General features: G+C 36.3%; 2 protein-coding genes across 2 annotated transcripts in view; both read right to left on the reverse strand.

Moving 5' to 3' along the window:
• Positions 1 to 14189, reverse strand: part of LOC102824771 (complement factor H-like) — a 522059-nt gene that overhangs the window by 460304 nt on the left and 47566 nt on the right. The gene's annotated exons all lie outside the window — the stretch shown is intronic.
• Positions 1 to 14189, reverse strand: part of CFHR5 (complement factor H-related 5) — a 138205-nt gene that overhangs the window by 115526 nt on the left and 8490 nt on the right. Inside the window, exons 2-5 of the mRNA XM_006834190.1 lie at positions 13293 to 13475; positions 13023 to 13202; positions 6181 to 6360; positions 2181 to 2363 (exon numbers count right to left, since the gene is read on the reverse strand). Of these exons, the coding sequence (XP_006834253.1) occupies positions 2181 to 2363; positions 6181 to 6360; positions 13023 to 13202; positions 13293 to 13475 (726 nt within the window). The remainder of the gene's footprint in view (positions 1 to 2180; positions 2364 to 6180; positions 6361 to 13022; positions 13203 to 13292; positions 13476 to 14189) is intronic.

A 14189-nucleotide genomic window follows, 5' to 3' on the forward strand; every position in this document is an offset into this window, starting at 1 on the left:
GGAAGCCAAGATGGCCAAACTTCTTCTCTCATACTTTGGACATGTTGTCAGGAGGGACAAGTCACTAGAGAAGGATATCACATTTGGTAATGCAGACAGTCAGAGAATAAGAGGAAGAACCCCATCGAGATGGATTGGCCAAGTGGCAGTATCAATGGACTCACAGTGGCAATGATAATGAGGTCAGCTCAGGACTCGGCAGTGTTTCCTTTGGCTGTGCATAAGGTCGCTATGGGTCAGTACATACTCAATGGCACTTAACTACAACAACATCATTCATAAAATGACATAGAATATACTTTAAATTAAAAACATTCAAGATACATACTGATGCATTTTGGTGGGGTAGGCCATTTTCCTCCTATACACTTTATATATTCTGGTCCATCAATCCCAAAACCATCAATACAGGTGTAGGTAAACTTTTCTCCATGTTGGTAGCTTTCTAACTCATGAGACAGAATACTATCAGAAATCATAGGTGGTGGCTTACAAGGTAGTCCTTTAAAAAAACAGACAAACAATGAAATAATGCATTCATGTTTCACTTCATCTGAAACTTAATAATATGTACTATGTAGTCATTTAATTTGAAAAGAAATGAAAACACAGAAGCTACTACCACACCACAAAGAAGGTATACAAACATTTTCTAAATCCACCATTCTACTGTCTTTCACAACCTAATAAATAATTTGAAATTAAAATCTTAGAGAACACTTATGAATATAGCCAATGATTTTTTACCAATCACTAGCGTTAAAGGGAATAGCATTGAAGAGGAACTATCCTTAAGAAGACATACCTTTATGCTGTAACTAATCAGAAGAAACACTTTAGGAAAAATACCAATTTTTTTAAATGTAACCATGCTGGATGGCAGAGCAAATGCTATAACGTCTAAATAAATGACAAATCCAAACCAAACCAGCTGCCATCAAGTCAATTCTCACTCATGATGACTCTGTAAATGGTGGTGGTGGTGGTTGGTTGTATGCCACCGAATCAGTTCTGACTCACACAGGAGCAGAAAGTCTTATCATTCTCCCGCACAGTGGCTGGTGAATTTGAACTTCTGACTTTGTGGTTAGCAGGCCAACTCACACTCCACTATAATCCAAGGCTTCTTACCCTATAAATGTTGCTAAGTGCCACCGAGTCAGTTTCGACTCATAGTGACCCTCTATAGGGTTTCCAAGGAGTGGCTGGTGAGCTTGAACCTTGTGGTTCTAATTGACTTTGCAGTCCAGTGCATTAACCATCAGGGCCACACCAGTACTACTACACTATAAATAGGTAGATTCAATTATACTACACATCATCTTTCAAGGTAAAATAAATGCCAGAGTTTAAAGTGACTCAATAATGAACCAATGAATTTAACAAAAATAAGATTATTTACTCATGCATAAAATTTTAATTATAATGTACGTAAACAATCCCATAAATATATCTAAACTATATTGTCTTTTGCCTTTGATGGGAACTGATAATTTTTAATCAATTATTATGAAAATAGATTTGTACTTGTCATATGCCTCACCTACACAATGAGGCGGAGAGCTCCATTTTCCCATGTGACATGTTACCCCATTTTCTTCAGAGAGCTTGAAGCCATCTTCACAGATGTAAGTTAATGTAGTACCATGTGAGTACCTATGTTCAGATGTTTCTTCCCTTTCTTCTGAAGATCTAGATGAGTTAATTGTTCCATATTCAATTTGAGGTGGTGGAGGACATGCAATTTTTTCTACATGAATAACAGATCAAAACAGAGCATAAATATAATGTCTAAAATGAAAAATCAAATCAAATACTACTTGGACTTACAAAATAAAGTCCATTTAAATAAGTAATATAATTTATAATCTGAACAAATATCAAAAACCTAGAAGGCTACATATCAAAATGATATCTACGGTACTATTCTCTTATTAAATACCCCCTATAATTTTTATCCTTTTCATCATGATAATAAAATAATAACAAAATTTTATCTGATATTTCAATAATATTCCTGAGTATTCTGTCTTTATTTCACAGTATAAGTGAATGAATGTTGATTAATTTGGGCACACAGATTGCAATTACTGTTTTCTATAGAGAGTAACAGATGTATGCAAAGCACAGTAGAGTATTAACTTCATTCTGAAAGAATGTTCAAGATATGAAGTACTAACCAACACAGCGTGGTACTGACTGCCATTTCCCACCACTGCACATGATTTCATCTGCTTCTTGAATTATGTAATTTTCTTGACAGAGAATAGATATTTTCTCTCCATCCTTATAATTCACTGTCACCGTCATATTTCGAGTATTGGGAATGAGAGGAGGAGGTGGGCATAACTGTTTCATTTGTCCTAAAAATATTCAAGTCAGATTGTTTAGTTTAAAAAGCATAAATTAAATATAAAAGGATAATTTTAATATAGAGAATATTCAGTATCAAGTATCATGAATGATAATATATTAATTATTATTTTGGTTATTTACACAAGTAGTAATTCATAGCTTTATAACACCTAAATATTGTCACTTTTGATTTATATTCTTATAGTTTTCCTTCTAGTTTCTTTCTTTGATTATGTGATCAATCTAGGATAATTTATGAGAAACCTCTTATAACCATTGATATTCTAACCATTGATATTATGTGCCATCAAATCAGTAATGACACACAGGACCCTGTGAACAACAAAAGGAAAAGCTGTCTGGTTTTGTGCCATCCTCACTTTCTTTCCTATATTTGAGTCCATTGCTGCAGTCCCTATGGCAATCCATACTGTTGAGGGTCATCCTCCTTTTTTCTAACCATTATATTACCAAGCATGATGTCCTTCTCATGGACTGGTTTCTCTAGATAACATGTCCAAATAAGCAAGACAAAGCCACTATTGCTTCTAAGAAGAGTTCTTCCTGTATTTCTCACAAAATAGATTTGTTATTTTTTCTGGCAGTCTGTGGTATGTTCAATACTCTTCCCTAATACCACAACTCAAATGTATTTCTTCCAAAATAGATCTGTTCATTCTTGTCGAGTCTGTAGTGTTTCAATATTCTCCCCTAACACCACAATATTTCATTGTTTTGAGTTGCATCTCTCTGAAAAGTCTATTTGAACCACAAGGTTGACAGTTCAAGCTCAAGAGATGCTTCTCAGTAACCCTATACAGGGTCTCTATGGGTCAGAACCAACTCAATGGCATTTAACAACAATAACAATAACATTGGTTAATAGGAGTCATGGTGTGGCGCTGCAGGACAATGCGATGGATCACAAAGTCAGTTTGGACTGCAAGTTTGGTGGTTCAAATCCAACATCTGCTCCTCAGAAACCCTATACAAGGTCTCTATGAGTCAGTACCAACTCAACGGCATTTAACAACAACTACATATCTTAGTGTGGTGCTGTAGGATAAGCACTGGACTGGTAATTACAAGGTTGTTCAAACCCACCAGTCGTTCCTTGGAAACCATGTAGGGTCGCTATGATTTGGAACCCACTTCATGGCACTTAACAACATCATTTTTGAGTGAAGTGTCAAGTAGTGATGGTGACCTTTTATAATATGGACAGCCAGTTGTACTAAAAATATATGTGGAAATTTTTTTAAATGAAAAGTAATTGAATATAACAGTGCTGGTATATTTTGGGACTCTGTGCTGAGGGTTAGTGCACCTTACTGCAAAGTCTGCTTAAAGCACAAGGTAAGCAGTTTACCAGTTGCTCCTTGGAAACTCTACATAGTGTCACTATGGGTCAGAAGCAACTCAGTGGTAGTTAACAATAACAGCATTCAGTTCATTTATTTATCTACTTTTCTGCCCAAATCATTACCTTAAAAACTGTAGCTTCACAATAAATTGTGAAGCCCAGTAGATGCTCTCTAAATTTGAGTTTCTTTGAAAAGACTGATTAAAAGAGTCCTGGTGGTGCAGTGGTTAAGTGCTTGCTTGCTAACCCAAAAGTCAGGGGTTCTCACTCCATGGAAGAAAGATAAAGCAGTCAATTTCCATGAAACTATCCAATCTTGGGAATCCTGTGGGGCAGTTCTACTTTGTCTTGTAGGGTCACTGTTAGTTGGAACCAGCTCAATGTTGGGCAGTGGATTTGGCTTGTTTTGTTTTTGGAAAGCTAGTATCATAATTGTAGCTAAATATTCAATGGACAGGAAAAGATCAAGAATGTTGCCCCTCAACACTTCCTTTCAACATTGATGTCCTAGACAATGTTAGAAGTTAAGGAAATTAGCAAAAATCTATAAATGGTACAGACAGGAATAAACTTTTAATTTTCAATGATATAGTTGTTTACCGAGAGTTCAAAGAGATCTACAAAGTAATAACTGAAATAAGTTATGTAGCTTAGCATTCCTTCAGAGTACAAATTAATACACAAAATCAAATGCATCCCTTTATACTTGTACTCAAAAATTGAACATTTTATTTTAAAATAACATTTAAATAACAAAAATGTAAATGATGTGTAATTATTTTTGCAACTGCTATACACCTGGTGTGGCTTCATAGGATAAGCACTTGACCTCAAGTTCAGTTTGAACCACAAGGTAGGCATTTCAAAGTCACCAGCCACTCCTTGGAAACCCTACAAAGGGTCGCTATGAATATGAACCAACTCTATGGCACTTAAAAACAACAACAATACAACTTCTACACTAAAACCATTACTGAGAATAATGAAGCAGATATAAATAGAGACATATATCATGTCCATGGATTGGAAACCCAATATGGTTACGAAGTTAATTCTCCTAATTTTTCTATACATTTGATATCATCTCTTTCATTGTCTAACTACCTCTTTCATTTCCTAGGATATTTTCTAGAAATTGATGTACTGTTATTAGTATTGAAATGCAAATGCCAGAATAACTAAATCAGTCTTGAAACTAAAATCTTGTGCTGCTGAGACAATTCCAGACGATAACTACCTTATAGGACAGGGCAGAACTAACTACCCCACCGGATTTCCAAGACTGTACATTTTTATGGAAGCAGACTGTCATACCTTTCTTCTGCAGAGTGGCTGGTGGGTTCAATCTGCAAAACTTTTTATTAGCAGCCAAGTTCTTATCCACTGTACTACCAATCTTTTATCAGTCTTGAAAAGGAAAACCATATCTGAGAATAAATACCAGGCTTCACAACTTACTATGAAGCTATCAAGGCAATTTGGGCATAAGGAACTGAGCTGAAAAAGAGTCTAGAAATAATCAATTGCTGTTTATTTCAAAGGTTTTTTTTCCAGACATGCTTTGAGAACTAGCTATCTGCGTAAAAAAGAAAGCGCCAATCCCTACTTAACACTTCATCAAAAAGCAAAGTAAGATACATGATGTATCTAAATGTAAATATTAAAACTACAAAGCTTCTGGGATACAATGCAGAAGAACAAATGAACTTCACTGCATATAAATATTGTTGTTTGTTCTACATACCGTGGAGTCGATTCTGACTCATATTGACCCTGCACAGTGTTTTTGAGGCTGCAAATCTTTATGGGAGCAGAAAGCCTCATCTTTCTCCTGCAGAATGGCATATGAATATTACTACCTTAAATATGAAGAAGTGTTAACATGTTGGTCTGCAGATATTAGATTTGCTGTAGGACTGTTATATAAAATTACTATCTGTATATGCTAGAACTGTATATATTGATAAGAGTGTTAATGTTAACAGCACATGGATTATCATAGTTGGAGATGAAAATTAAAGAAAAGAAACTCTGTAAAATGGAATGAACTCTGCTATACGTTTGAAAGTAGAGGTGCCAAGATGTCACAGGGTTTTTAAGACAGAGATAGAAAAACAGATAAATACATGATAAAGATAATAAGCATATGTATAGGTTGGTTGTGTGTAATTAAACAAATGAAGCAATGGAAATCCAAATGTAATGAACACACTTTGCGCCCAGATGTTAAAGTAAATCCACCGAATTTCTGTGTGATTTTTATATACCCAACAAATACAGACGATATAATTATTATTTAGTAACAGTGTTTCCACTGGGTTTTGAAATACCTTGTAGCTTGTACAAATCTAAGCATTTGTAATAATACCTCTCTACAATTTTTTAAAAGACATAACAATACTGCTTTTAAAAGTTAGGAAGAAAAGCACACAGTTTTAAAAACATCGTAAACAAGACTTTACCTTCACAAGTTAGCGTGGGATCCCACATTCCATTTTTGCAGGTTGATTGTCTGGTTTCAGATTTTCCTTTACATTTATAAATGAAGATATCAGTATGATTGAATACAATCTGATCTGGTGGTGAGACTGATTCAATTTTACGTAACCTTGGTAATATACACTTCTTAAGTTGTTCTGTCACTGTAAAATGAGAATATTCCCATGAAAATGACTGATTATAAAGAATCTAAGCTACTGCTATGTAACAAAAGCTACAGAATCAATGATATAATGAAATAAGGATTTATGATTATAAATTCAATCAAGTTATTCTTAATAATACTGCCTGAGATAAGCTATAATGCATAAACAACTTTTGCATTCATCTTTGGAAATATGAGAGTAAATATCTGTCATAAATATGTTTTACACTTTTGCAATTGGAAGAGTCTAAGAGGTGCCTTTTTTTGAATCATCTACACCATTTTATACTTACAGATGTAGTAGCTCAAAAGAGGGAACAAATCCTTACAGTGAGGATCATTCCCAACCCCTCAGTACACAGAGTTGACAAAGATGGGCAACTTAGACATTGGCTATCCAAACTGAGAGCACTACACAGGAACGAAGTTGACTGGCTTACAAGCTTTCAAGATGGGAGCTAGTTTCCAAGGGTGAGGGGGAAGGTAGAATCTCCACTGAGTGGTTTCCAACCTGTCTGGATAGGGCTGGTGAAAGAAGATAGGGATAAGACTCTTATGGTTCAATACTGAATAATTGCTATTAGGACTGATTGTGAGTGTTGCAAATATAAAGGTAGAAACTTTGTAACTAAAGGAGGGGAGTGGTTGCTCTTGCAGTCTAGGAGCAGAAGACCCTGGGACCATCAAAGGACAAGTGTGGAGTGTAGGAACCTATCTAGAGAAGAAGTGACACCAGAGATGGAGGCAGAGAAAATGTCGTGAAGAGATGAAACGGTTGGGGACTCTGAACTCAGGGATGTAAAGGCGCTGTGTACTGACGGCCAGGGAGTGGGCCAGTGGGGTGTGCCCTTTGGTTGTTTGAATGGTTGTATATTCCCAAGTGCTTATACATTCCCCCCCCCCAAAAAAAAACTGAGGGAATAGAAACAAATGTTGTTGAAAGATGATGCATCGAGGGGATTGTAGTCATTGCAATAAAACAAAATACTATAGGATGAATGTAAAGCTGATGTTCTGCCATGTAAATTATCACCCAATTCACAATAAAAGCATAAAAAAATTAATTATCTTGAGATGCTATTTCAGAATATCTGGAAATCAAACTGCATTATAATTTCATAATAATAAATATTTGCTCATCTAAATGAGTTAATATATAGATCATGCTTATATAGCTGCATATTTCAATAATTCTAAGATTATGGGAGTCTTTTTTGTATTTGATAACATGTATGTCTTTGATAGTATTTGTTGTTAATTATTATAAAAAGCAAAGTTTATTGAGATGGAACAGAATTTAAAAATGTCAAGTAACTAGGCAAAGAAAAGTAAAGATTTGTAATATAACTTGGAAAGAAAGAAAGGAGGCTGGTTTAAAATATATCAGAGACTTTAAGGGAAAATTCTTCCCTTTTTTAGGAAAAATTAACCTATCATAGGGTCTAAAGTATTACTGGAGACAAAGCAAGATAGTCTTTGATGGAGAGTAATTGCAAGGAGGTCTATGTCAAGAAGTACTGTAATTGATATGTCATGTGACAGATGGTTTTGTGAGTGGATTGTTTTATTAGATGAAAAATAAACATGTCTGTAAGAGTGAAGATTCCAGAATAGAAAGAGATCAAAATACACTATTGTGGAGTAAGAATGTGGCTGCTAATCCAAAGGTTAGCAGTTCAAACCCACCAACTGACCCAGCTTTCTAGTTGATCCCTGGAAGAAAAACATGACACTCTGCCTTGGACACCCTCTGGGGCACTTATGCTCTGTCTCATAATTAACTTAAAGTTGACTCAAAGGCAACACATTTATTTTTATACTTTTAAAGGTCTACAGTATCCAAATATCTGTGGAGAATTCTGCGTCCAAAAGGAAATAATAATTGAAGCTGAGCTTTTGATATAGGTTAGAATTAAAAGCTGTAAGTTCTCATGCCTGATACTATCTTGAGTTTCCATCCATGTGGAAAGAGGTGAAATCATTTATTGAGATTGCTGTTGTTAAGTACCGTAGACTCAGTAACGACTCATAGCAACCCTGTACAGAGTTTGCGAGGCTGTAAATCTTTATGGGAGCAGAAGGCCTCATCTTTCTCCCGAGGAACTGTTGGTAGTTTTGAACTGCTGACCTTGAGGTTGGCAGTCTGACTCATAACCACTACGCTACCAGAGTTCCTTATAGAAATTGTTGTTGTTAGGTGCCATTCAGTCGGCACGGACTCAGAGAGACCTTATGCACAGCAGAACGAAAAAATGTTCGATCCTGGGCCAACCTCACTACTGTTGCCACACTTGATTCCATCCATGCTGCCACCTGGTCAATCCATCTCATTGGGGTCTTCCTGTTTTTCTCTGACCCTACATCTTATCAAACATGATATCCTTCTCCAGCGACTGTTCTCTCCAGACAATATGTCCAAAGTATGAGGGATGAAGTTTGGCCATCTTGGTCTCTAAGGAGCACTCTGGCTGCACTTCCTCCAAAACAGATCTATTGGTTCTTTTGGCAGCCCATGCACTTTTAGTATTCTCATACAACACCATAATTCAAAGGCATCAGTTCTTCTACGGTCTTCCTTATTCTCTGTCCAGCTTTCACATGCATATGAGGTTACTGAAAATACCATGGCTTGGGTCAGGCTCACCTTAGTCCTCAAGCTGACATCTTTGCTCTTCAACACTTTAAAAAGTTCTTGTGAAGCAGATTTACCTAATGCAATACATCATCTGATCTCTTGATTGCTGCTTCCATGAGTGCTGATTGTTGATCCAAAAAGAATGAAGTCCTTGACAACTTCAATCTTTTCTCTGTTGATAAGAATGCTGTTTATTGGTCTAGTGGGGAGGATTTTTGTTTTCCTGACATTAAGATGCAATCCATACTGAGGGCTCTGCTCTTTGATCTTCATCAGTAAATATTATAAGTCCTCTTCACTTTTAGCAAACAAGGTTGTATCATCTGCATATTGCAAGTTGTTAATGAGTTTTCCTCCAACCCTGATGACAAGTTTTTCTACATAGAACACAGCTTCTTGTATTATTTGCTCAGCATACAGGTTGAATAAGTATGGTGAAATAATACAATCTTGTCGCACACCTTTCTTAATTTTAAAACATTCAGTGTTCCCATATTCTGTTAGAACAACTGCCTCTTGGTCCAGGTACAGATTCCTCATGAGTACAATTAAGTGTTCCTGAATACTCATACTTCGCAATGTTTCCCATAGTTTGTCATGATCCATACAATCGAAAGCCTTTGCATATCAATAAAGCACAGGGAAACATCTTTCTGATATTCTCTGCTTTCAGCCAAGATCCATCAGACATCAGCAATGATACCCCTCGTTCCACAGCCTCTTCTGAATCTGGCTTGAAACTCTGGAAATTCTCTGTCAATGTATGATTGTAGCCACTTCTGTATTACCTTTAGTAAAACTTTCCTCGCTTGAGACATCAAAAAGATTGTCCGATGATTTCCGTATTCCGTTGGGTCACCTCTTTTTCGAATGGGCACAATTCCAAATGGGAACTCTTCCAATCAGTAGGCCATATAGTTGTCTTCCAAATTTCTTGGCAGAGATGAGTGAGTGCCTCCAGTGCTGCCTCACTTTCTTGAAAGATTTCAATTTGTATTCCATCAATTCCTAGTGCCTTGTTCTTTGCCAATTCCTTCAATGTACCTTGGACTTCCTCCTTCAGTATCATTGGCTACCTCTGAAGGAGAACATCAAACATTACCTTTTGGTACAGTGACTCTGTGTATTCCTTTGATCTTCTCTTGATGCTTTCTGTATCATTCGATAATTTGCTCAGAGAATCTTTCAGTAATGAAAGTCGAGCCTTGAATTTTTTCTTCAGTTCCCCCAGCTTGAGAAATGCTAAGCATGTTCTTCCTTTTTGGTTTTCTGTTTCCAGATCTTTGCACATTTTATTATAACTTTGTCTTTATCTTCTCGAGCTGATCTATGAAATTTTCTGTTCAGCTCTTAGACCTCCTCATTTTTTTCATTTGTTTTAGCATCTCAATGCTGGAGAGCAAGTTTCAGAGTCTCTTCTGACATCAATTTTGACTTTTTCCTTCTTTCTTGTTTTCTTAATGACTTTTTGCTTTCTTCACGTATGATGTTCTTGATGTCAGTCCACAAGTCTTTTGGTCTTCGGTCTTTTGTGTTTAATGTATCAAATCTGTTCTTCAGATGACCTCTAAGTTCAGGTTAGATATATTCAAGGTCATATTTTGGCTCTCTTGGACTTGTTTTCATTTTCTTCAGCTTCAGTTTGAATTTGCTTATGAGCAATTGATAGTCTGTTCCACAGTCTGCCACTGGCCTTGCTTTGACTGATGATGATATGGAGCTTTTCCATCTTCTCTTTCCACACATGTAGTCAATTTGGTTTCTGTGGATTCCATCTGGTGAGGTCCATGTGTATAGTCGTCTGTTACGCTTTCTAAATAAGGTATTTGAAATGAACAAATCATTAGTTTTACAGAATTCTATCATGCATTCTCTAGCATCATTTCTATCACCAAGGCCATATTTTCCTACTACTGGTCTTTCCTCTTTGCTCCCAACATTTGCATTCCAATCACCAGTAATGAGCAATACATCTTGATTACATGTTTGATCAATTTCAGATTGAAGAAGTTGGTAGAATTCTATTTCATTCTCACTAGCTTTAGTGGTAGGTGCATAAATTTGAATAACAGTGGTATTAACTGGGCTTCCCTGAAGGTTCATGGATATTGTCCTATCACATACAGCATTGTACCTCATGACTGATCTGGATATGTTCTTTTTGACAATGAATGAAACACCATTCCTTTCCAATTTGTCATTTGGAACATAGTAAACCATGTGGTTGTCAGATTCAAAATGGCCAATACCAGTCCATTTCAGCTCACTATTGCCTAAGACATCGATGTTTATGCATTCCATTTCATTTTTGGCAACTTCCAGTTTTCCCAGTTTCATATTTCTTTCCTTGTTCCAATTTTCAGTGGATGTTTACAGCTCTTTCTCTTCATTTTGAGTTGTGCCCCATCAGCAAATGAAGTTTCTGTGGGCTTTTCTCCCATGAACTTAACTCCATTCGTGTCATCATGGTCAACTCTACTTTGAGGAGGCATCTCTTCCCCAGTCGCATTTTGAGCGCCTTCCAACCTGAGGGACTTATTTTCCAGCAGTGTATCTGACAGTGTTTCTCTGCTGTTTATAAGGTTTTCAGTGACTATAGATTTGGAAGCAGTTAGTCACTCACTCTTCTTAGTCTTTCTTTGCCGGGAAGCACATCTGAAACCTGTCCACCATGGATGGCCCTGCTGGTTATTTAAAATACTGGTGGCATAGCCTTCAGAATCATAGTTACTCACAAGCCACCACAGTACGACAGACAGACGCGTGGTGGCCATTTGGATTTATGTAGAAACTGTTGCTTTAAATTTCAAGATTTATGCACATGCATAGTAGAACTCTCCAGGGGTGGCGGTGGGGTATCCATTTGCTCAGTTATCTCCTCTAGTTATCAGAATGGAGGTGCGCAGTCAGTGAGAGACCAATGAACAATGGACAGATATGAAAAAAAAAAAAAAAAGAATGTCCATACCTGTATCTCCTCAGTTCTGTCAGGCTTTAGTGGCTATTCTGATCCTTCCCCCACTTGTTCTCTCCCAAGATGGTGAGATTAGAGAGGACAAATGTGAGGTTGTATCAGAAAGAATTGGCCATGCCATGATCAAGAATATGTTACATAAAAAATGTAAGGATTAATCAGCAACAGTTTACTGATTCATTTTACAAACTCTTAATTGAATGTCTCCTATATGTCAGTGGATCTTTTGGATGTTGTGAATACAGCAGTTAACAAAACAGGTACAAATTCCTACTTCTATGGAATTTGAGTCTCAGCTTCACCATTGCCTGGTATTAATTAACATACAGAAATCTAATGATTAACTAATAGTGGATATCCAGAAATCTTTGAATGAAGGATTCAAACAGAGTTTACATAACACCCATTTAAAGGACATATGAATTAGGGCCCCCTCCTGCCATTTAGACCTAGCCATCAGGAAGCAGGATGAATCACCTACAGATAGAAGTCAATCAATCAGATTTGTTTCCTGATCCACCCACTACTGCCTGAGGACACTAAATTATTTATACTCTGATTGAGATAGTCTATGGCCACACACTCGGCAGCACATTTACTGTTTCCTGCTGTATTTGAAATAGTCTGAATAATGAACATTGAGAGTTTTGAGCGAGATGAGAGAAGCAAAATGGGCATTTTCTCAACTTTATGTCTTCATTTTCCATGAAGTGAAGAAGTGAGTTGTATAATAACAACAATGATATTTATGCAAAACAGTTCTAGTTTGCCTGACACTTTTTTCTTTTATTTAATATTATATAATATTGCAATCTATAAGTAACATTTAGCTTCACATTCATAGAAATAAACTATATTAATATCAGGAATGCAAGAATATATTGCTCCTAGTTTATATTTTTACCCTGTAAGCATATGCAGTGCTATAGAGAACAAATGATTAGATTCATTATAACTTAAAGCCTGAGATTTTCAACAATACTTCTAAATACATTTTTACAGTAAATATATTAAACCTAGTTAAATGTTAATTAGAGAAGTATATTCTCACCAATGCACTGAGGAAGTTCGGTCCAAACTCCAAGAACACATCTAATAAATTTGTATCCATTCATCGTAAATGAATCTTCGCAACTGAACTCCACTACAGTTCCATGGTGATAGGGAGGTTCAGAGGGCAAACTATAGCCATGTTCAAGTGTAGGGATATCGCCACATGTACTCTCTTCCTCTACGAAATTTCACAAAAATAAGTTTATCTTTATAACATAACTTGTTTTTATATGAATATAAACAAATTTTCTGATTTTATGTATATTACCAACACATATAGGCAAAGTTGTCCATTCTCCATCAACACATTGGATTTTCTTAGACCCCTTCAATAGGAATTTGGGATTGCAATCATATTCCACCACTTCTTTATGCTTATATTCTTCTTTCTTTGCCTCTTTAACTTCCCCATTGATCAGTTGAGGAGGTGGGCCACATGATTTTACCTGCTCTAAAACACAAATACTATCATTTAAACAATGGTTAAGTAGTTCATTTTACAATAAAAAAACAAAATAAGCAAAATAGAGATCTCCAATTTGTTATTTCTTTTATCACAGCATTCTTAAACCATGAAAAAGGAATGGTGTTTACCCTATATTCCTATTTTCCAATTCTGCTATTTAGACTGCATTTAAAATCCTGGGGTAAGGGCTCAGCTGCTAACTGAATGAAAGGTCAGAGACCCAATATCTATTCTGTACGAGAAAAACGTGGCAATTTGCTTACTTGGAAACCCTATGAGGAGGTTCTATTCTGCCATATAGGCTCGCTATGAGTCGGTATTGCTCTGTGGCTATGGATTTTGGTTTGTTTTGTTTTTAAAATGAATTAGTTCATTGATTGTTGGCATACTTAACCCTTTCAAATATGTACAATAATTTTGAATTTGTATGAGATGTGTAGTGGTGGTGATGGTGGCTGTGTGCCATTGAGTTGGTTCTGACTCAAAGTAACCCTATATAGGTTATCTGGAGCGGTAAATTTATGCAGGAGCAGAAAGGCTCATCTTTCTCCCTTAGTGCAATTGTTGGATTTGAACTGCTAGCCTTGCAGTAAACAGCCCGACTCAAAACCCACTTTGCTACCAGGGCTGCTAAATATGGGCACAGATTAACAATTATTGCTATATACATTGAAGTAGTATTCATTCTCCAGGAAAACA

Source organism: Chrysochloris asiatica, unplaced genomic scaffold (assembly GCF_000296735.1).
Source record: "Chrysochloris asiatica unplaced genomic scaffold, ChrAsi1.0 scaffold00009, whole genome shotgun sequence".
Classification (NCBI taxonomy): Eukaryota; Metazoa; Chordata; class Mammalia; order Afrosoricida; family Chrysochloridae; genus Chrysochloris; species Chrysochloris asiatica.